At 43.3% G+C, this 23,595-nt stretch overlaps 2 protein-coding genes across 3 annotated transcripts in view; one reads left to right on the plus strand and one right to left on the minus strand.

The window, feature by feature from the left end:
• The first annotated feature begins 3,596 nt into the window (after positions 1–3,596).
• On the plus strand, positions 3,597–14,513 carry rab43 (RAB43, member RAS oncogene family). Of its 2 annotated transcripts, none has more exons than XM_021610833.3 (3): positions 3,597–3,963; positions 7,003–7,186; positions 10,341–14,513. In XM_021610833.3, the coding sequence occupies exons 1-3, from the start codon at positions 3,769–3,771 to the stop codon at positions 10,592–10,594; spliced, it is 633 nt and encodes a 210-aa protein (XP_021466508.1). In that variant the 5' UTR covers positions 3,597–3,768; the 3' UTR covers positions 10,595–14,513. The 2 variants fall into 2 exon arrangements, with proteins under 2 accessions (XP_021466508.1, XP_021466509.1); XM_021610834.3 differs by having other exon boundaries at positions 3,640–3,963; positions 7,009–7,186.
• The window catches only part of zgc:77375 (haloacid dehalogenase-like hydrolase domain-containing 5), a 31,839-nt gene continuing 22,747 nt past the window's right edge, over positions 14,504–23,595 (minus strand). Inside the window, exons 7-8 of the mRNA XM_036984380.2 lie at positions 20,366–20,554; positions 14,504–16,950 (exon numbers count right to left, since the gene is read on the minus strand). Of these exons, the coding sequence (XP_036840275.1) occupies positions 16,533–16,950; positions 20,366–20,554 (607 nt within the window). The 3' untranslated portion in view covers positions 14,504–16,532. The remainder of the gene's footprint in view (positions 16,951–20,365; positions 20,555–23,595) is intronic.

The raw sequence follows: 23,595 nt of genomic DNA on the forward strand, positions 1-23,595 counted from the left end.
ATCAATTACATGACCTAAACACTGCCCGTTTCTGCATAATTCAAGCAGGCAATGAGCCCCGTCGGGTCTTTAAAAAAATGGCAGGTGGGGAAGCGAAACTAATGCGTGATAGTGAGACGGAGAGATGTTGTGTGGGAAAATAGCTTTTTATCACTCGATCTGTCCAACTTATCACCTTATCGCCTCTAAAATGTAAATAAAACACTATAAAGAGTTTATATAATGTGTCATTACATACCTATTTGAAAGTTTGTGTCGAATTTGAATCGGTTATTTAGGGCGGTGGTAAAGTGATCTTAGAAATAAACAGCGGCTTTGAGAATGATGATCGCATGCAATGATGACGCAAAAAATGACGAGGTATCCCCCTTACTGTCCATTTCTTGTTTTTAAAGGATGAGAGTAGTGCTACACCTGGTGGAGAGAGATTGTAAGACATAAATAGTTGCTTTGTGCGTGCTGTGGAGGGTTTGTTTTTTTTCCAATACTATAGAGCCATTACCATGTCGATCAACGCTTGAATAGAAACCTAGTTCACGCCCCCGATTTTGAAGTCACCATTAGTTTTCTTTGTAGCCTCGTTTGAATGTTGCGGTTTCGCACATTTGTAAGGAGTGGGGTGAGTTTACGTTACTCATATAATGCAACATTGACTACTAGCTCTGCAATGGCAAAGCGTAGGTCTAGTACCCTCTTAAACCCCTTTATCGCATAGTCAAAAACCACAACACACAGCCTAGTAGTGTAGTGTACCCTCTTAAACCTTGGGACCTGGATAGGGTATGGTGAGAAGAATGAAGGAAGTCTGAAACCTTGACGATTTAAAATAGTTCATCTGGTGCTTCTCTCTTCAATACTGTTCTCAGTTGGTTCTCTCTCATTCAACTGACTTGACTACTCTTGTACAATTGTAAATAGCCAACATAATCTTTTTACACTATTCTTTTTTTACTATTTACTATCGTATCTAATAGATACATGTTCATCATGTAATTCTCAACATATCCTTAAAAACAGCAAGCTACAACGCTTCCCTTTGTTTACACTGTGAGAACGTTCGTTGGTTCTGTCGCCACGACTACGACAGGCTAGCTTGACTGGAGCTAATTTTAGCCGACGTTAGCTTTTATGCTAACATACTTTTATAAATGAATTGAATTATGAAAACATTATTAAGAAATAACAACAATCATATCATTACACTCCGCCTAACTTGGTGTCATATCCTATGCTTTCTAACTCGCTCACCGTAATGACAACGTTTAAAATGTTTTGTTTTTAGATGGCTTGGCACTCCTGTTCAAACTGACTAGTCAGGTTAGCACGAGCCACTGTAGAGGGAGACGCGTGAGGGCAACCACTGGAGCGAGCGGCTACCCCTGCCGGCCGAAACATGCGCAACACCCCTTGACTATCAATATTGTAAATGATTACAAAGTGCCAAAGATTAGGCTACCATATATCTCACATTCTCCTACATTTCAGGTTATCGACACGGGGAACCAAAACATGAGCAAAAAAGGTACTGTATGCTGTTGTCTGTGCCCAATTATGTTTGTACCATGTTGTGTTGCCATGTGTTGCTACCTTGCTATGTTGTTGTCTTAAGTCTCTCTTTATGTAGTGTTGTGTTGTCTCTTGTCATGATGTTTGTTTTGTCCTATATTTATATATATTTTTTTATTATCCCAGCCCCCGTCCCTGCTGGAGGCCTTTGCCCTTTGGTAGGCCTTCATTGTAAATAACTCCACCCTTATGATTATTCAGCATGTCAACAACCATTTCAACAGTAACATCTGTTACCCCCAATATCTCTTTTGCCTTCTCCACAATAACCTTCGACCTGGCATTTCTGCTTTCCACAACCCGAGTCGTATTGATAACCTTACCAATAAAGGCTATGAAGTCAACTTTATTCATTATCAAAGTGTCCTTTGACAGTCTACATTCATGAGCACCAGATTTCTGAACAGGTCTCCAAACCATGCCAGGGCCATCAGAAGCACCAGTCCTCACAGTAGGCCCACCTACTACAGGTACATCCATGTCAGCTCCATCAGTCTGACAGCAGGCCCACTTACTACAGGTACATCCATGTAAGATCCATCAGTCTGACAGCAGGCCCAGGTCTTACTCAGATTGGCTACGGAGTGCGTGATCACACAGTCGTCTGGGAGAGCTAATGCTCTCATGCACGCTTCAGTGTTGCTTGCCTCGAATCGAGCATAGAAGTTATTTAGCTTGTCTGGTAGGCTCGTGTCACATTCCATCACAGATGCTACTCTTCAACCTTTTCTCCATCAAAACTGACACCCATATTGTTCACATTCCATCACAGCTGTTGCTTCACCAACTTGTTCTCCATTTCCTCCATTTCATTCGCACTACTCCCCGCAATTTCCGACTCTCCGGCGTCGCCGTCAGCCTACCTCATTGGGTTTAGCCTGTAGAACAAGCTACGCAGATTCTGCCACCAGTGTATCAGACTGTCGTTTCCAATGGGCCCGCCACTGGGCTTCCTCTCTTCACCATATTTAGCAGTGAGTGGAAACGCCAACCGGATGCTTTAGATTTATACATCTGGTGAAACATCAGGCTCGTTGTTCTATCTGTGGCGCAGGGGTGTAATTATTACCCCGATTCTGTTGCAAAGTGTTTTTTACAACAGAAACCATTTACTTCAAAGGAAAACGCAAACAAGAGTTTTCTATTGGACAAATTCAGGTTAATCCCGCCATGTTTCATTCCTTTTCCTCTTTTTACTTCTGTTTGGTTCTTAAACCCCAAGGGTGTATTCATTAGTCAGGTTTCCGTTGCAAAATGTTTAGTCTGTTACAAAATGTGTTGCAATGGAAACTGTTACTTCAAACGAAAACAAGACTTTCTATTGGACAAATTTATGTAGGTAATTCCTTGTTAGATCCTGTTTCCTTCAATTTGGTTCCTAGATAGTAAACGTCAACAATAAACGGTTTCGCAACAGACTAATAAACATTTTGCAACGGAATCTGACTAATGAATACACCCCAGAAGTGTTTGGCAAATTCAGGTTAGTCCCTCCCCATTTCGTCCATGTTTGCTTCTGTTTAAGAAATGTTTTGAAACAAAATTGGCGGAATGAATACACCCCAGTTGTCATTGCAAAGTCAGCGGTGGGAGAAGCCTCACAATGTTAGAATTGAAAAGTTCTCCTAATTAAATTGTCATCTATAGGCCTAATGTTAACAACATCACATGTCCAATAACATAAAATACATGCCACGATAATGATTGTGTATATTAGGGATTTCATAATTCAAATTATTGTTAAATTAAACTCCAAACATGTCAAATTACTTATATATTTTAAATGCTTTTAAAACACCCAGATTAGCCTTATTCTAGATTGTTTTATAATATTATCTGACCCTAATCTTGTACCATTTGCATGGATTGCATTTTACAATTGTAAATTGTTTGAATGCGTTGCAAATAAATCTGAAATAACAGCTGTTATTAGGACCCTAGTGACGGTCCTCCACTTTGTATGCTATGGACTCCTATGAGAATAGCGTTTATCTAGTCCGTGTTGAAACATTCAGGCGCGGTTGAAGGATACCTAAAACTGTACTTTTGCCTTCCGCGTTGGCAATTCCGTGGGTGCCGACTTTTCTCCACGTCAGTTTTGCATTGTAGACAGATACTATTCTAGCGTTGTTATAAAACACTCATGTAACATCGACGATAACTTTGTAGTTATCTAAGAAACAGCCACCAGTCGCATCGACAATGTCATTAACGTTACTGGAGACGGATGACAGCTATGACTTTGTTTTTAAAATAGTTTTAGTGGGAGATGTAGGTGTTGGCAAAACTTGTGTGGTTCAACGGTTCAAGTCTGGTAATTTCATGGAAAGACAAGGAAATACCATCGGAGTGGACTTTACCATGAAGACAATGGATATTCAAGGGAAGAGAGTGAAGGTTAGTAGCTATAGCTAAAGTAACCTGATGTGAATTGATCAATTCCCATAGCCTAGCCTATGTGACTGTTAACCAAAGTCAACAATAGACAGTGGCGCGTATTCATGGTTGCCAAGGGAAGCCAGGCGTCCCCCCCCAAAAAAAATTGATCCCCCACTAAAATAAATACATCAAATATTTTATTTCGTTACTCTGTGTTTCATCATTTTCCTTCAATTCGCAAGAGGCTGAATGGACACTCTCACCAGAGAAACCACCCGAGAAAGCGAAACAGCTCTGTGTGTAGTGATGCTGTATGACATTATTGACACCCATAGCATTGAATCCAAGGGAAGCCAGCGAGCATTTGCAATAGGGTCCAGCTCTGCAGTCATCCCTCAGGGTCTCTATGCTGCCACTACTCACTGTATATACAGCAGTATGTGGACACCCCTTCAAATGAGTGGATTCTGCTTTTTCAGCCACAACAGGTGTATAAAATCGAGCACACAGCCATGCAATCAACATAGACAAACATTGGCAGTAGAATGGCTCGTACTGAAGAGCTCAGTGACTTTCAATGTGGCACCGCCATAGGATGCCACCTTTCCAACAAGTCAGTTTGTCACATTTCTTCTCTGCTGTAAGTGCTGTTATTGTGAAGTGGAAACATCTAGGAGCAACAACGGCTCAGCCAGCGAAGTGGTAGGCCACACAAACTCAGAACGGGACCGCTGAAGCGTGTAAAAAATCGTCTGTCCTCGGTTGCAACACTCACTACCGAGGTCTCACTACTGAGGTCTAAACTGCCTCTGGAAGCAACGTCAACACAATAACTGTTTTTCGGGAGCTTCATGAAATGGGTTTCCATGGCTGAGCAGCCAAGCGTCGGCTGGAGTGGTGTAAAGCTCGCTGCCATTGGACTCAGGAGCAATTGCACAACTGTATCTTTACTTGCACATCATCTTCTGCACATCTATTCCAGTGTTAATGCTAAATTGTAATTATTTCGCCACTATGGCCTATTTATTGCCTTACCTCCCTAACCTGGCTTCATTTGCACACACTGTATATTTTTCTATTGTGTTATTGACTTGGCGTTTGTTTATCCCATGTCTGCGGTTGTTTTTCATGGTTCAGGCCCCTTAGTTCCAATGAAGGGAAAGCTTAACGCTACAGCACACAATGACATTCTAGGCTATTCTGTGCTTCCAGCTTTGTGCTAACCGTTTGGGGAAGGCCCCATGCACAAAGCAAGGTCCATACAGAAATGGTTTGTCGACATCGATGTGGAAGAACTTGACTAACCTACACGGAGACCTGACCTCAACCCCATTGATCAGCTTTGGGATGAATTGGAACGCCGACTGTGAGCCAGGCCTAATCACCCAACATCAGTGCCCGACCTCACTAATGCTCTTGTGGCTGAATTGAAGCAAGTCCCCGCAGCAATGTTCCAACATCTAGTGGAAAGCCTTCCCAGAAGAGTGGAGGCTGTTATAGCAGCAAAGGGAGACCAACTCCATATTAATGCCCATACTTTTAGACTTTTACTCAAGTAGTATTTTACTGGGTGACTTTCACTTTTACTTGAGTAACTTTCTATTAAGGTATCTATACTTTTACTCAAGTATGACAATTGGGTACTTTTTCCACCACTGCATTTTAGCCAGGTAGGCTAAGACGAAAACTAAAAGCTTGTACTGTATGACAGTCAACATGAGAGGATGGCATCGGCGTTTCTCAATAAGTAGGGTGAGTCAACATGTTTTTTCTGCTTGTACGAACACACACACAAATTAGAACCATGGAGAGCCTCATCATATTTAGCTTACTTTGATTGGACTATATTGTTTTTGGTATCTTTTAGTTGTCACTGTTTTAGACTAAGCATAGGTGATTGGATGATGTTGAAATGGTGCTGGAATAGTGGAAGCAGCTGCTGGGTTCTTTGTGACTTGCGGTAGCCTGACTCTCCTGGGTTCTTTGTGACTTGCGGTAGCCTGACTCTCCTGGGTTCTTTGTGACTTGCGGTAGCCTGACTCTCCTGGGTTCTTTGTGACTTGCGGTAGCCTGACTCTCCTGGTTTCTAAATTAGTAGCTGTTTAGTGGTCTCAAATGTCTGAAACATTAACTTGATTGACCTTGCTGTAGGTCATGTAACTGTTTGTTACATGCAATATGCTTTGTGGACTTCACTAGACAGATGTTGCTCTCTGGTTTGGTGATGAAACAAAGGTGTGGTTGAATTTATTCTGCCACTGTGTCTTGTCTCATCCTTAGGCCAATATATCACAGTGTCAAGGCATATGAACTAACAGGTTATAGAGCAAACAACGCAATTATCACAACACATAGGTTGTAATATGTATTTGTTTTCCCCTGGCTTGCAGTGCGTGGGGAAAATCACTGGGGAAGCCTACTGCCAATGATAATATGTGTAGTTAACTAGCTCTGGGATTGCCCTGGGTTAGGGCTAACTCTGTGAGATTACCCTTGGTTAGGGCTAACTCTGTGAGATTACCCTGGGTTAGGGCTAACTCTGTGAGATTACCCTGGGTTAGGGCTAACTCTGTGAGATTACCCTGGGTTAGGGCTAACTCTGTGAGATTACCCTGGGTTAGGGCTAACTCTGTGAGATTACCCTGGGTTAGGGCTAACTCTGTGAGATTACCCTGGGTTAGGGCTAACTCTGTGAGATTACCCTGGGTTAGGGCTAACTCTGTGAGATTACCCTGGGTTAGGGCTAACTCTGTGAGATTACCCTGGGTTAGGGCTAACTCTGTGAGATAACCCTGGGTTAGGGCTAACTCTGTGAGATAACCCTGGGTTAGGGCTAACTCTGTGAGATTACCCTGGGTTAGGGCTAACTCTGTGAGATTACCCTGGGTTAGGGCTAACTCTGTGAGATTACCCTGGGTTAGGGCTAACTCTGTGAGATTACCCTGGGTTAGGGCTAACTCTGTGAGATTACCCTGCGTTAGGGCTAACTCTGTGAGATTACCCTGGGTTAGGGCTAACTCTGTGAGATAACCCTGGGTTGAATATGTTGTTGTCCAGCTGCAGATCTGGGACACGGCGGGCCAGGAACGTTTCAGGACGATCACCCAGAGTTATTACCGCAGCACCAACGGAGCCGTCATTGCCTATGACATCACTAAGAGAGGAACCTTCATGGCTGTGCCCAAGTGGATGGAGGACGTCAAGAAATACGGAGGGTCAAACATTGTACCCCTGCTCATCGGTTAGTTGTTAGTTACTAGGGTCAGACTTTATCTGGATAGTCCATCTATAGATGGATAGCTGAATGATTGATTTCCAGTTAGGTAACAGTTAGGGGTTACAATAAGTGTTCAAGTTAGGGTAAGGGTTAGAATAAGGGTTAGGGTTAGGGTAAGGGTTCAAGTTAGGGTTAGGGTTAGAATAAGTGTTAAAGTTAGGGTAAGGGTTAGGGTTAGAATAAGGGTTAGGGTTAGGGTTCAAGTTAGGGTTAGAATAAGTGTTAAAGTTAGGGTTAGAATAAGGGTTAGAGTTAGTAGATAGTTGAAATGTTACTGATGGTCTGTAGAGCATCAACAGATGGACTATCCTAATAAAGGGTTGCTAGTTAGTTTATTACTTACCTTACATCAGTAACATGCTTGATAATGTTTATCCCTGGTCTTCATAAATCATCCTATTTTAAATCACTCTGTTTTAAAAACAGATAAAGCAACATCTCAAGGCACAACGCCTCTCCTCTATTTGACCTAGATAGTTTGTGTGTATGTATTGATATGTAGGCTACGTGTGCCTTTTTTACATGTGTAGTTCTGTCCTTGAGCTGTTCTTGTCTATTAATGTTCTGTATTATGTTTTGTGTGGACCCCAGGAAGAGTATCTGCTGATTTTGCAACTGCGAATGGAGATCCTAATAAAGTCCCAAATACCCTATGGACTGACTGACTGACTGGCCCCTATGGACTGACTGACTGACTGGCCCCTATGGACTGACTGACTGGCTGGCTGACTGGCCCCTATGGACTGACTGACTGACTGACTGGCCCCTATGGACTGACTGACTGGCCCCTATGGACTGACTGGCTGACTGGTCCCTATGTATATACTGACTGGCTGACTGGTCCCTATGGACTGGCTGACTGGTCCCTATGGACTGGCTGACTGGTCCCTATGGACTGACTGACTGGCTGACTGGTCCCTATGTATGGACTGACTGGCTGACTGGTCCCTATGTATGGACTGACTGCCTGACTGGTCCCTATGTACTGGTCCCTATGGACTGGCTGACTGGTCCCTATGGACTGGCTGACTGGTCCCTATGGACTGACTGACTGGCTGACTGGTCCCTATGTATGGACTGACTGGCTGACTGGTCCCTATGTATGGACTGACTGCCTGACTGGTCCCTATGTACTGGTCCCTATGGACTGGCTGACTGGTCCCTATGTATGTACTGGCTGACTGGCTGACTGACTGGCCCCTATGTATGTACTGGCTGACTGGTCCCTATGGACTGGCTGACTGGCCCCTATGTATGGATTGACTGACTGACTGGCCCCTATGGACTGACTGACTGGCTGACTGGTCCCTATGTATAGACTGACTGGCTGACTGGTCCCTATGGACTGGCTGACTGGTCCCTATGTATGGACTGACTGGCTGACTGGTCCCTATGGACTGGTCCCTATGGACTGGCTGACTGGTCCCTATGTATGTACTGGCTGACTGACTGGCCCCTATGTATGTACTGGCTGACTGGTCCCTATGGACTGACTGACTGGCCCCTATGGACTGACTGACTGGCCCCTATGGACTGACTGGCTGACTGGTCCCTATGTATAGACTGACTGGTCCCGATGGACTGGCTGACTGGTCCCGATGGACTGGCTGACTGGTCCCGATGGACTGGCTGACTGGTCCCGATGGACTCGCTGACTGGTCCCGATGGACTCGCTGACTGGTCCCTATGTATGAACTGACTGGCTGACTGGTCCCTATGGACTGGTCCCTATGGACTGGCTGACTGGCCCCTATGTATGTACTGGCTGACTGGCTGACTGACTGGCCCCTATGTATGTACTGGCTGACTGGTCCCTATGTATGGACTGACTGACTGGCTGACTGACTGGCCCCTATGGACTAACTGACATAGTGGCCCCTATGGACTGACACGTTGACTGAGTGAATGGCCTCTATGTGCTGACTGACTGGCCTCTATTGACTGACTGGTCCCTATGTATGGACTGACTGACTGGCCCCTATGGTCTGACAAGTTGACTGAGTGATTGGCCTCTCTGGGCTGACTGACTGGCCTCTATTGACTGACTGACCTCCATGGGCTGACTGGCTGTCTGACTGACTGGCCCTTTTGGACTAACTGACATAGTGGCCCATATGGACTGACTGGCTGGCTGACTGGCCCCTATGGACTGATTGACTCTGCAACAGCTAATGGGGATCCTAATAAAATAGAAGAAATACCAAATACCCCATTGTGTCCCCACCTCGACTCTCACCTCTCTCTCCTCCTGTCCTCTCATCTTTACCTCTCCTCCTCCTTTTCCTCACCTCCTCCTCACCTCTTCACCTCTCCTCATCTTCCCTCACCTGTTTTCCTCACCTTTCCTCCTCACCTCTCCTCCTCTCCCCTTACCTGTCCCCCTCACCTCTCCTCTTCCCTCACCTGTCCCCTTCATTTCTTCCCTCTCCTGTCCCCTTTACCTCTCCTCACTTCTCCCCTATCCATACCTGTCCTCTCTTCTCCCACCTGTCCTCTCCCATCTCTCCTCCTCTTCTTCTCCTCACCTGTCCTGTCCTCTCCTCTCTTCCTCACCTCTATTTCTTACCTCTTACTCACCTCTTTACCTCACCCCTCTCTTCCTCACCCCTGCTCCTCTTCCTCATCTCTCCTTCTAACCTCTCTTCCACCTCCCCTCTTTACCTGTCCTCTCCCCTACTGTCCCACCTGTCCTCTTCCCCCTCACCTCTTCTCCCCTCTCCTCCTTCCTTCTTCCCCCCTCACCTCACCTGTCCTCTCCCCTCTTCCACCCTCACCTCATCCCACCTGTTCTCTCCCCTCTTCCACCCTCACCTCATCCCACCTGTCCTCTTCTACCCTCACCCCATCCCACCTGTTCTCTCCCCTCTTCCACCCTCACCTCTCATCCTCGTAGCCTAGTGGTTAGAGCTTTGGACTAGTAACCGGAAGGTTGCAAGTTCAAACCCCCGAGCTGACAAGGTACAAATCTGTCGTTCTGCCCCTGAACAGGCAGTTAACCCACTGTTCCTAGGCCGTCATTGAAAATAATAATTTGTTCTTAACTGACTTGCCTAGTTAAATAAAGAAAAAATCAAATAAATCTGTCCTCCCTCTGCTTGGTCCTCCTCTCTATCCTCAGGGAATAAGTCTGACCTGGTGGATCAGCGTGAGGTGTCGTTAGAAGATGCCCAGACCATGGCCCACCAGCTGGAGTTCTTGACGGCCATTGAGACATCGGCTAAAGACGCCTCCAACGTGGATGAGGCCTTTAACAAGATGGCTGCCGAGCTCATCCTGCGCCACGGGGGACCCATGTTCAATGAGAATGTGACGGAAAGCTTCAAACTCAACAGCAAAGACATGGGCGGAGAAGGTTGGGGCTGTGGCTGCTGATAGGAGGTGGAGAGGGGACTGTACATGTTGATAATTCAAAGGTTTTGCACCAGCTGGGACTGTGGATAGTGACCAACAGGTGGTTTGTTGACATGTGTTGTGAAAAACATATATTTGTTTTATTCTGTTTCAGGGACCAGTTGAGAAACTTTTTGATGTAGCAATACCTGTTTTTATGGGGGGTGGGGGGCATGTGGGGGAGGGGGGCATGACCTGCACAGAAATATGTTATTGGACGTAAATAGAATCTCTGATCCAGAGAGTTGATCTGAACCACTATTGGAGTCAAACCCTGACTTTTACTTCCCAGAGCATGTAGCTGTGCTGTCCCTCCCTGCCCTTTAACGGAGACAGACAGGCCTGACAGGAAATGTTAAATCTATCACTTCGTATGGTGTGGCGGCCTGACATCACAGATGTTATTGAACCTTGTTCTGTAGACAGTATTACAGTGTAGAAGATATACAAACCTGCCCAGCAAGTCATGATAGGATTGATGATGATGTTTTTATGGGGAGGACAGAGTACATACACGTACCATAGACTTTGATATTTTTGCACAGTGATTATTGTTAGAAATTGACCTGCCATGTTTGAAGTTGTGCGGTATGTCAAGGAAAGGTGCCTAGTGTTGCACATCAGAGTGTAATCTTGATTCTGAATGCTTGTTGAATCATGACTGACACAATCAGTCTCCTCCTGTGAAGACTACAGGAGCATACAGTGCATTTGGAAAGTATTCAGACCCCTAGACTTTGTCCACATTTTGTTAGATTACAGCTTTATTCTAAAATGGATTAAATAAAAAGATGTCTCATCAATCTACACACAATACCCCATAATGACAAAGCAAAAACAGTGTTTTAGATATTTTTGCAAATTTATTACAAATAAAAACATACCTTATTTACATAAGTACTCAGACCCTTTGCTATGAGACTCAAAATTCAGCTTCGGTGCATCCTGTTTCCATTGACCATCCTTGAGCTGTTTCTACAACTTGATTGGAAAGGCACACACCTGTCTATATAAGGTCCCACAGTTGACAGTGCAGGTCAGAGCAAAAATCAATCTGTGAGGTCAAAGGAATTTTCCGTAGAGCTCCGAGACAGGATTGTGTCAAGCACAGATCTTGGGAAGGGTACCAAAACATTTCTTCAGCATTGAAGATCCCCAAGAACACAGTGGCCTCCATCATTCTCAAATTGAAGAAGTTTGGAACCACCAAGACTCTTCTTAGAGCTGGCCGCCCACCTAAACTGAGCAATCGGGTAAAGGGCCTTGGTCAGGGAGGTGACCAAGAACCCGATGGTCTCTCTGACAGCTCCAGAGGACCTCTGTGGAGATGGGAGGTCTCTGCAGTACTCCACCCATCAGGCCTTTATGGTAGTGGCCAAACATGCCACTCCTCAGTAAATGGCATGACAGCCCACAAGTAGTTTGCCAAAAATAACCTAAATGACTCTCAGACCATGAGAAACAAGATTTTCTGGTCTGATGAAACCAAGATTGAACTCTTTGGCCTGAATGCCAAGCGTCACGTCTGGAGTAAACCTGGCACCATCCCTACAGTGAAGCATGGAGGTGGCAGCAGCATGCTGTGGGGATGTTTTTCAGCAGCAGGGACTGGGAGACTAGTCAGAATCAAGGGAAAGATGAACTAAGCAAAGTACAGGGAGATCCTTAATGAAAATCTGCTCCAGAGTGTTTAAGACCTCAGGCTGGGGTGAAGGTTCACCATCCAACAGGACAACGACCCTAAGCACACAGCCAAGACAACTCAGGAGTGGCTTTGGGACAAGTCACTGAATGTCCTTGAGTTGCCCAGCCAGGGCCCGGACTTGAATCCGATCGAACATCTCTGGAGACATGACAATATCTGTGCAGCGACGCTCCCCATCCAACTTGACAGAGCTTGAGAGGATCTGCAGAGAAGAATGGCAGAATTTCCCCAAATACAGGTGTGCCAAGATTGTAGTGTCATACCCAAGAAGACTCCAGGCTGTAATCGCTGCCAAAGGTGTTTCAACAATTGAATAAATGATCTGAATACTTATGTAAATGTTATATTTCAGCTTTTTTATATTAATGTAATATATACAAATTAGCAACATTTTCTAAAAACCTGTTTTTGCTTTGCAATTTTGGGGCATTGTATGTAGATTGATGAGGGGGGGGGGAATCCTAGGATAAGGCTGTAACGTAACAAAATGTGGGAAAAGTCAAGGGGTCTGAATACTTTCCGGCTGCACTGTATGTGTTGTACTGCGGGAAGGGAGTATTAGGCTGTTTTATATCTGTCTCAGGCTTGTAGGTGGAATGCAAGGGTTGTGAATCAACTTTCTGTATAGTACCATTTACTATGTACTTATTATGGAACTGTACATTCTGAAGGAGATCGATGGTTTTCGATCACACATGTCAAATAGCTTTTTGAAATGTGCTAGTTAAAGTATACATCCAGTTTTATAATACAAAATCATCAGTTTCAGGAAATATGTCACATTTTAATAACTTGGTTGAAATGGTAGTCATGGCTCTATTTAATACTGTGTTTCCCAGCCTGTTCTGGACCTGGGGACTGTGAAGAGACCTCTGGTTGCATGTCTTGTGTTGTACCAATGGGTGTCCGGACTGTGTGTGAACTGCTTGAACAGACAGTTTGGTACCATCAACACCTCGCACAAAGACCAATAGTGATGCAGTCAATTTCTCCTAAACTTTTAGCCAGGAGAGACTGACATACATGTTACTGACACTTTCCCTCTGTTTACATCTAAGTGCGATACGTGCTGCTTTGTTCTGGACCAACTGCAATTTACCTTTGTCTTTTGACTGTGGTTCCAAAAAAATACCAATTAGGAATTTGGTCGGGGGTCGACTACTGGTATCATATGAACACAAATAAGACGTGGAAAATGTTAAATGAGCTTTAAAATGGAAACATTTTCCCTTTGCTTCGTGGCATAATGTGTAGAATTGAATAAATTAGCTTTAAAAAGGCAACCTTTTCCCTTTGCTTTGTGGCATAATGTGTAGAATTGAATAAATTAGCTTTAAAAAGGCAACCTTTTCCCTTTGCTCCGTGACAATGTGTAGAATTGCAGAAAATTAACTTTAAGAACTGCTAATTCTCTCTGCCAACAATAGTTTTTTTTAACAGTTTGGGGTTGCATGGGTTGTGAGGTGGGGGGTTTGCTACGTCGATATATGACTATCAATCCAGACCTTTGCCACCTAGGACATTTGTGTGACAGGACCTGCTCGAATAGTTTTTGAGAACCCCTGTTCTAGATGAACAGAGTGCCTTTCTCTGTTATTGAGTTGTGGGGAGAGATATGACAGAAGTGAGAATAGACAATGGAATCATAATGTGTAACTATTCAGTTATTCCACATCTTTATAAGAGTGAGGTGTTGTCAGTGAATGTTTGTTTTTCATCTTTGTATTCTGAACCTGATCTGTTCATGTCATTTTCTTAGGTAAACTTTTTCTTTGGTTTGAGGGTTGCAGAACTATTGGTGGACTTTTGTGGGACCGAGGGAAACCAGTTCAGGTTATTTGTCTTTTATCAACAATAGCAAATTAGATAAATATTGTTCATCTTAACTTGTTAATAAAATAAATATCATAGCCTATACATGCAGTTACTATACAGTGGTCACCTTCTAGCCCCGTTTATACCTGCTGCTAACGTGTCCTTCATCTGGATCTTGTCCTGATCTTGCCTGTTTACACACAACATCTGATCAAAATCTGTTCACAATGCGTCTTATTCGTCTAAAAATGTGGGCACAATCAGAATGTGGACAAGATAAGGACAAAGGACGCAAATTAGAACCAGGTATAAACGTGGCTGATGTGCCATAATCACAGTATCTGTCTTCAATAAAGTTACAATATCTGTAATCCGTTTAAATACCTTGACATTTAATTTAACTTAACATTTTATACATGGAAAATATTACTTAATGGCAATTCATACAATGACATAAAGTAATATAAATGCATACATTGCAGATCCTATGACATGCACAAATATGTGAACATATGTACTTAGTGTAAGTATAAAATATCTTTCAGCTTATTTACAAGTTAAAGCACTATAAAAGAAAACCATACCCAATGATTGGATGTTTTACTGCATACAGTACAGGACTGTTCTAGAAGACTAATGCACTATTCTACTCTTATGCTTTCCTTTCTGATGGCATGACCTGACATAAGTGCATATGAAACCATTATCTGACCAGGGACAGGACCTATCTGGTCATGGTACAACAGCTAGTACAGGCAGCCCCGCTGTACTGTTCACGATCGGTCAGACCCATTCAGATATACAGGACAAAGACTTAGTACTCTCTAATAGTGCATTGTTGCTTTTGTTTTCAGTACAGTCGATGCAGTTATTTACAATTAAGGGAAAGGGGGATACCTAGTCAGTTGTACAACTGAATGCCTTCAACTGATCATGCTATCACATATCTGGTATCTACCTGCCCTCAACGCAAAGTCTACCTGCTTTTCTATCGTTTTGAAAAGTAACCTGATCAAATATAGTACCAGTCGAAGGTTTGGACACAACTACTCACTCCAGGGTTTTTCTTAATTTTTTACTATTTTCTACATTGTAGAATAATAGTGAAGACATAAAAACTATGAAATAACACATATGGAATCATGTAGTAACCAAAAAAGTGTTAAACAAATCAAAATATATTTTATATTTGAGATTCTTCAAAGTAGCCACCCTTGGACTTGATGACAGTTTTGCACACTCTTGACATTCTCTCAACCAGCTTCATGAGGTAGTCACCTGGAATACATTTCAATTAACATGTGTGCCTTGTTAATTTGTGGAATATCTTTCCTTCTTAATGCGTTTGAGCCAATCAGTTGTGTTGTGACAACGTAGGGGTGGTATGAAGAAGATAGCCCTATTTGGTAAAAGACCCAAGTCCACATTATGGCAAGAACAGCTCAAATAAGCAAAGAGAAACAACAGTCCATCATTACTTTAAGACATGAAGGTCAGTCAATCTGGAAAATTTCAAGAACTATGTTTCTACTCTTTCTACAGTCTCAGACTCTACTGTTTCTACTGTTTCTACAGTCTCAGACTACTGTTTCTACAGTCTCAGACTACTGTTTATTCTGTTTCTACAGTCTCAGACTCGACTGTTTCTACAGTCTCAGGCTACTGTTTCTACTGTTTCTACAGTCTCAGACTCTACTGTTTCTACTGTTTCTACAGTCTCAGACTCTACTGTTTCTACAGTCTCAGACTACTGTTTCTGCAGTCTCAGACTCTACTGTTTCTACTGTTTCTACAGTCTCAGACTCTACTGTTTCTACAGTCTCAGGCTCTACTGTTTCTACAGTCTCAGACTCTTCTGTTTTTACAGTCTCAGACTCTACTGTTTCTACAGTCTCAGACTCTACTGTTTCTACAGTCTCAGACTCTACTGTTTCTATAGTCTCAGACTCTACTGTTTCTACAGTCTCAGACTCTACTGTTTCTACAGTCTCAGACTCTACTGTTTCTACAGTCTCAGACTCTACTGTTTCTACAGTCTCAGACTCTACTGTTTCTACAGTCTCAGACTCTACTGTTTCTACGGTCTCAGACTCTACTGTTTCTACGGTCTCAGACTACTGTTTCTACGGTCTCAGACTCTACTGTTTCTACGGTCTCAGACTCTACTGTTTCTACGGTCTCAGATTCTACTGTTTCTACGGTCTCAGACTCTACTGTTTCTACGGTCTCAGACTCTACTGTTTCTACGGTCTCAGACTCTACTGTTTCTACGGTCTCAGACAACTGTTTCTGTGATATACAAATATGAAATGGCACCATATTCCCTATCTTTTGAACTACACAGGGAATAGGGTCATTTTGGACTTACAAAGTTATACAACTCTAATGCTATTCTACAGGTCAATGCCTAGTAGAGACAAAGTTCTCCTGTTGACAGATGAGTTCCACAGCGTTGTGTACGTCCTCTACGATGTGTCCTGGTTCCATCAGGGCCGGGTCGAAGCGGAAGTCCCGGTGACCATGGAACACAGTCTCGGTGATGCTGTGGCTGGCATCAGCCGGCACCTCGCTGTGGGGGTTATAGATACCGGTACATACCAGCAGGGATTTACAGGAGGTGGCGGAGGGGGAGGCCAGCTCGCTCTCCAAGGCCGTCTCCATGTCCTGGTCCTGGAGAAGGGCTTTAGGGGACCCTCCGCCCCCTGTACCCTCCACCGTGGCCTGCACTACTTGGGCAGCAGTCTGCCTGGTCCGGACCCTTTCCTCCAGATAGCGGTTATACAGGTTGGCTCCATAGATATCTGTCATCAGGTTGTCTCTTTGTTAGATGGAATAAAGGTTAGACACTAGTTAGAAGGGAACAGGGTATCTAATAACATGTCAATAGTATCATTACACCAATACTACATAGGTGTAACATGTCAATAGTATCATTACAGCATTACTACATAGGTGTAACATGTTAATACAGTATCATTACATAATTACTGCATAGATGTAACATGTAATACAGTATATTTTACAGCATTACTACATATGTGTAAGGAACAATAATTAGAGTGAAGCGTAGGGTTTCTCACAATTCTGTCTCAGATCGGTTTGTGCTGTAGTGTTTTGCTGCCTCCTGTGGTTCCTTACCCGACAGTGTAGAAGTATAGTGTTCTGATGGGTGTAGGTTCTATCCTGATAGGGTAGAGTGTTCTGATGGGTGTAGTCCTAACCTGATTGTGTATAGTGTTCTGATGGGTGTAGGTCCTAACCTGATTGTGTATTGTGTTCTGATGAGGTTGTTACCTGATAGCGTATAGTGTTCTGATGGGTGTAGGTTTTAACCCGATAGTGTATAGTGTCATGACGTTGCCCTCTTTGGGTACAGCAAGCCCCATCCCCTTCTCCCTGTGTCCTACACCCAGGCTGCTGTGGTCAGAGAGAGGTTGTAAATTCCTGGAGGAGATTATCTCCTCATGGCCACAGTATAGAGAGAGAGTGAATTTTCATAGAGAACAAAGGAATTTCTTCCACCTCACAGAACTGGAGAACCGAACAACATTTATGTTCTGGAGAAGGTATAAAAGATTGGTGAAGAATCCAGCTACGAACTGGTCCGTTTGGTACGATTTTGTGAAACTCATGGGAGCCAATACGGCCACATTACCATAACGCTGTTTATATAATAGCCTCAGATATGAGGCTTACATCTAATTGTTGTATAAGATGAATGAGTGAGGATGATACTGTTTGTGAAATTGTGTCATGTAATTTTGGACTGTTTAATGAAGGAAACTCCAATTCCCTTTGGAGTTTAACTAAATCAGAGGACTGCCCATGAGCACAGTTATGGTCGGGCATCCTGGGACAGGCCCTTTTCTGCAATTCCGAATAAAATCCCCACCTTGAATTTCTCAACAGACCATGTTTCTCTCAATTACGAGAGGACAAAGGTTGCAGACCAGCTTACCTCGATAACCAGAGGGCCACGGTTTGAGACCAGACTGCTGAATCTTTTAACCATCCCACGTGGTTAAACTCTTAGACTATCGATACCGACAGAATAAGAACAAGTCTTTGATATTAATTACTAGTCTGCAGCTAGGAATTCGGTATCATCGAACGTGAAGACCTGCAACCGCCGAAACATCTATCCATAACGACATGAATGAATGTCACTCTGAACTACCCATTCTAACCACGACAGAGAGGGCGGACAAACTCTCCAACAGAAACAAACTTTTCAACAGAGATCCCGACGACACACTGAGTGTAAATATATTTATTGAGTGCAATTGTTTACGAATGAGTGAGCGTTCATGTGCAAAGGATTAGCATTTCAATTGTTATAATTATCAACTGTGTGTTGTCTTATCTCAGTCGACCCCCACTTCCCTTTTGTACACCATGCCGCGATGCCGGTTTATCCCACTAGGGAATCTCCATTATCATTTCCTTGTAAACATCTAATGTTTGTTTATGCATTTCTGTGAATTACTTAGTTAGTAAATAAATTATTTAAGACAATTGATGTATGGATGACTCACAGTGAAGACTGGGTTCGTGCAGATAACCAACAATTCACGCCGTTTGGAATGAGACTAACGTGAGGTAAATAATTAATTAATCAGAAGACTATTGATCAGATATGAAAATATCTGAAAAGTTATATTCGGAAAATTTTCCTTGGTGCCCCGACTTCCTAGTTAATTACAGTTACATGATTAATCAGTTTAATCGCGTAATAATAATTACAGAAATTTGATTTTTTGAGAAAAACTAAAAGTCTTCAGTTAATGATAGTAAAGACACGACAATAGTGTTCTGATGGGTTTAGGGTACTTACCAGATAGTGTATAGTGTTCTGATGGGTGTAGGTTCTATCCCTATAGTGTTCTGATGAATGTAAATTCTAACCTGATTGTGTATCGTGTTCTGATGGGGTTGTTACCCGATAGTGCAGAGTGTTCTGATGGGTTTAGGGTACTTACCTGATAACGTATAGTGTTTTGATAGGTGTAGGTTCTAACCCGATAGCATAGAGTGTTCTAAAGGGGCTATTACCTGAAAGTGGTTATTGTTCTGATGGGTGTAGGTTCTAACCCGACAGTGTAGGATGTTCTAATGTGGCTATTAACTGATAGCGTATAGTGTTCTGATGGGTGTAGGTTTGAACCTGATTGTGTTCTGATGGGTAAAGATTCTAACCTGATAGCGTAGAGTGTTCTGATGGAGTTATTGCCCAATAGTGTATTGTGTTCTGATGGGGCTGTTACCTGATAGTGTATTGTGTTCTGATGGGGCTGTTCCCCGATAGTGTATTGTGTTCTGATGGGGCTGTTACCCGATAGCGTATAGTGTTAGGATGGGTGTAGGTTCTAACCTGATAGCATTGAGTGTTCTGATGGGGTTATTACTCGATAGTGTATAGTGTTCTGATGGGTGTAGGTTCCAAGCTGATAGTGTATTGTGTTCTTGATGGGGTTATTACCTGATAGTGTTTAGTGTTCTGATGGGGCTATTACCCAATAGTGTATTGTGTTCTGATGGGTGTAGGTTCTAACCTGATAGCGTTGAGGGTTCTGATGGGGTTATTACTCGATAGTGTATAGTGTTCTGATGGGTGTAGGTTCTAACCTGATAGTGTATAGTGTTCTGATGGGTGTAGGTTCTAACCTGATAGCGTTGAGTCTTCTGATGGGGCTATTACCCAATAGTGTATTGTGTTCTGATGGGGTTTATTACCCAATAGGGTTTTGTCTTCTGATGGGGTTATTACCCGATAGTGTAGTGTGTTCTGATGGGGCTATTACCCAATAGTTTATTGTGTTCTGATGGGGCTATTACCCGATAGTGTATAGTGTTCTAATGGGTGTAGGCTCTAATAGTGATAGTGCATAGTGTTTTGATAGGTGTAGGTTCCAAGCCAATATCATATAGTGTGCTGATATGTTTATTACCCAATTGTGTTGTGATGGATGTAGGTTCGAGCCTGATTGTGTATGGTGTTCTGATGGGTGTAGGTTCTAACCTGATAGCATCGAGTGTTCTGATGGGGTTTATTACCCAATAGGGCTTTGTCTTCTGATGGGGTTATTACCCGATAGTGTTTTGCTTCTGTTAGGGTTATTATCCGATAGTGTATAGTGTTCTGAAGGTTGTAGGTTCTAACCTGATAGTGTATACTGCTCTGATGGGTGTAGGTTATAACCTTATGGTGTATAGTGTTCTGATGAGATTATTACCCGATAGCGTAGAGTGTTCTTATAGGTGTCCTCCAGCCTCTCTCTGCAGCCTGCTCCCTGATGAGGTACTCAGCGAAGTGATATGTTAGTTCAGAAGGTTTCCCCATCAGAGCTTCGTACTTCAGCTCCTGACCCGTTATCTTCCTGTAGATGTTCTCCAGACACACAAGGAACATCCCATGGCCAAACCTACGCAAGCACACACACACACAATGACTGACAGTGTGACTAAATCCTTTGTCAACCTTCGTGCATCCCGCAAAGGTGGAGGTGTTGCTAACATTTACAATAGCAAATTTAAATTTACAACAACAAAAAAATGACGTTTTCGTCTTTTGAGCTTCTAGTCATGAAATCTATGCAGCCTACTCAATCACTTTTTATAGCTACTGTTTACAGGCCTCCTGGGCCATATACAGCGTTCCTCATTGAGTTCCCTGAATTCCTATCGGACCTTGTAGTCATAGCAGATAATATTCTAATCTTTGGTGACTTTAATATTCACATGGAAAAGTCCACAGACCCACTCCAAAAGGCTTTCGGAGCCATCATCGACTCAGTGGGTTTTGTCCAACATGTCTCTGGACCCACTCACTGTCACAGTCATACTTTGGACCTAGTTTTGTCCCATGGAATAAATGTTGTGGATCTTAATGTTTTTCCTCATAATCCTGGACTATCGGACCACCATTTTATTATGTTTGTAATTGCAACAAATAATCTGCTCAGACCCCAACCAAGGAACATCAAAAGTCGTGCTAAAAATTCACAGACAACACAAAGATTCCTTGATGTCCTTCCAGATTCCCTCTGTCTACCCAAGGACGACAGAGGACAAAAATCAGTTAACCACCTAACTGAGGAACTCAATTGAACCTTGCGCAATACCCTAGATGCAGTTGCACCCCTAAAAACTAAAAACATTTCTCATAAGAAACTAGCTCCCTGGTACACAGAAAATACCCAAGCTCTGAAGCAAGCTTCCAGAAAATTGGAACGGAAATGGCGCCACACCAAACTGGAAGTCTTCCGACTAGCTTGGAAAGACAGTACCGAAGAGCCCTTACTGCTGCTCGATCATCCTATTTTTCTAACTTAATTGAGGAAAATAAGAACAATCCGAAATTCCTTTTTGATACTGTCGCAAAGCTAACTAAAAAGCAGCATTCCCCAAGAGAGGATGGCTTTCACTTTAGCAGTGATAAATTCATGAACTTCTTTGAGGAAAATATCATGATTATTAGAAAGCAAATTACGGACTCCTCATTAAATCTGCGTATTCCTTCAAAGCTCAGTTGTCCTGAGTCTGCACAACTCTGCCAGTACCTAGGATCAAGAGAGACACTCAAGTGTTTTAGTACTATATCTCTTGACACAATGATGAACATAATCATGGCCTCTAACCCTTCGAGCTGCATACTGGACCCTATTCCAACTAAACTACTGAAAGAGCTGCTGCCTGTGCTTGGCCCTCCTATGTTGAACATAATAAACGTCTCTCTATCCACCGGATGTGTACCAAACTCACTAAAAGTGGCAGTAATAAAGCCTCTCTTGAAAAAGCCAAACCTTGACCCAGAAAATATAAAAAACTATCGGCCTATATCGAATCTTCCATTCCTCTCAAAATGTTTAGAAAAGGCTGTTGCGCAGCAACTCACTGCCTTTCTGAAGACAAACAATGTATACGAAATGCTTCAGTCTGGTTTTAGACCCCATCATAGCACTGAGACTGCACTTGTGAAGTTGGTAAATGACCTTTTAATGGCATCAGACCGAGGCTCTGCATCTGTCCTCGTGCTCCTAGACCTTAGTGCTGCTTTTGATACCATCAATCACCACATTCTTTTGGAGAGATTGGAAACCCAAATTGGTCTACACGGACAAGTTCTGGCCTGGATTAGATCTTATCTGTCGGAACGATATCTGTTTGTCTCTGTGAATGGTTTGTCCTCTGACAAATCAACTGTAAATTTTGGTGTTCCTCAATGTTCCGTTTTAGGACCACTATTGTTTTCACTATATATTTTACCTCTTGGGGATGTCATTCGAAAACATAATGTTAACTTTCACTGCTATGCGGATGACACACAGCTGTACATTTCAATGAAACATGGTGAAGCCCCAAAATTGCCCTCGCTAGAAGCATGTGTTTCAGACATAAGGAAGTGGATGTCTGCAAACTTTCTACTTTAAAACAGAGATGCTTGTTCTAGGTCCCAAGAAACAAAGAGATCTTCTGTTGAATCTGACAATTAATCTTAATGGTTGTACAGTCGTCTCAAATAAAACTGTGAAGGACCACGGCGTTACTCTGGACCCTGATCTCTCTTTTGAAGAACATGTCAAGACCATTTCAAGGACTGCTTTTTTCCATCTACGTAACATTGCAAAAATCAGAAACTTTCTGTCCAAAAATGATGCAGAAAAATTAATCCATGCTTTTGTCACTTCTAGGTTAGACTACTGCAATGCTCTACTTTCCGGCTACCCGGATAAAGCACTAAATAAACTTCAGTTAGTGCTAAATACGGCTGCTAGAATCCTGACTAGAACCAAAAAAATGGATCATATTACTCCAGTTCTAGCCTCCCTACACTGGCTTCCTGTCAAAGCAAGGGCTGATTTCAAGGTTTTACTGCTAACCTACAAAGCATTACATGGGCTTTCGCCTACCTATCTCTCTGATCTGGTCCTGCCGTACATACCTACACGTACGCTACGGTCACAAGACGCAGGCCTCCTAATTGTCCCTAGAATTTCTAAGCAAACAGCTGGAGGCAGGGCTTTCTCCTATAGAGCTCCATTTTTATAACTTATGAGACTTCTGTTCCAAAAAAAAACAGCTTCACTTTGTTAAATGCTGTATGTATTTATTAACGTCAGAGACGCAAAATCGGTCTCAACCTTTAAGTCTTTACTGAAGACTCATCTCTTCAGTGGGTCATATGATTGAGTGTAGTCTGGCCCACGAGTGGGAAGGTGCTACGGAAAGGCTCTGGAGCTGTCTCTGCCTGGCCGGTTCCCCTCTTTCCACTGGGATTCTCTGCCTCTAACCCTATTACAGAGGCTGAGTCACTGGCTTACTGGGGCTCACTCATACCGTCCCTGGGAGGGGTGCGTCACCTGAGTGGGTTGATTCACTGATGTGGTCATCCTGTCTTGGTTGGCACCCCACCCCCCCCCCCCCACCCCCCCCCCCCCACCCCCCCACCCCCCACCCCCCCCCC

This window comes from Oncorhynchus mykiss, chromosome 7 (genome assembly GCF_057628025.1).
Source record: "Oncorhynchus mykiss isolate SJ-2025 chromosome 7, ASM5762802v1, whole genome shotgun sequence".
Lineage (NCBI taxonomy): Eukaryota > Metazoa > Chordata > Actinopteri > Salmoniformes > Salmonidae > Oncorhynchus > Oncorhynchus mykiss.

What these genes read in the sequence shown, in the direction of transcription:
- rab43 (XM_021610833.3), top strand. Translation starts at nt 3,769, where the DNA reads ATGTCATTAACGTTACTGGAGACGGATGACAGCTATGACTTTGTTTTT. An exon ending in TTCAAGGGAAGAGAGTGAAG is followed by an intron (nt 3,964 to 7,002) that starts GTTAGTAGCTAT and finishes GTTGTTGTCCAG; the next exon opens with CTGCAGATCTGGGACACGGC. An exon ending in CATTGTACCCCTGCTCATCG is followed by an intron (nt 7,187 to 10,340) that starts GTTAGTTGTTAG and finishes CTCTATCCTCAG; the next exon opens with GGAATAAGTCTGACCTGGTG.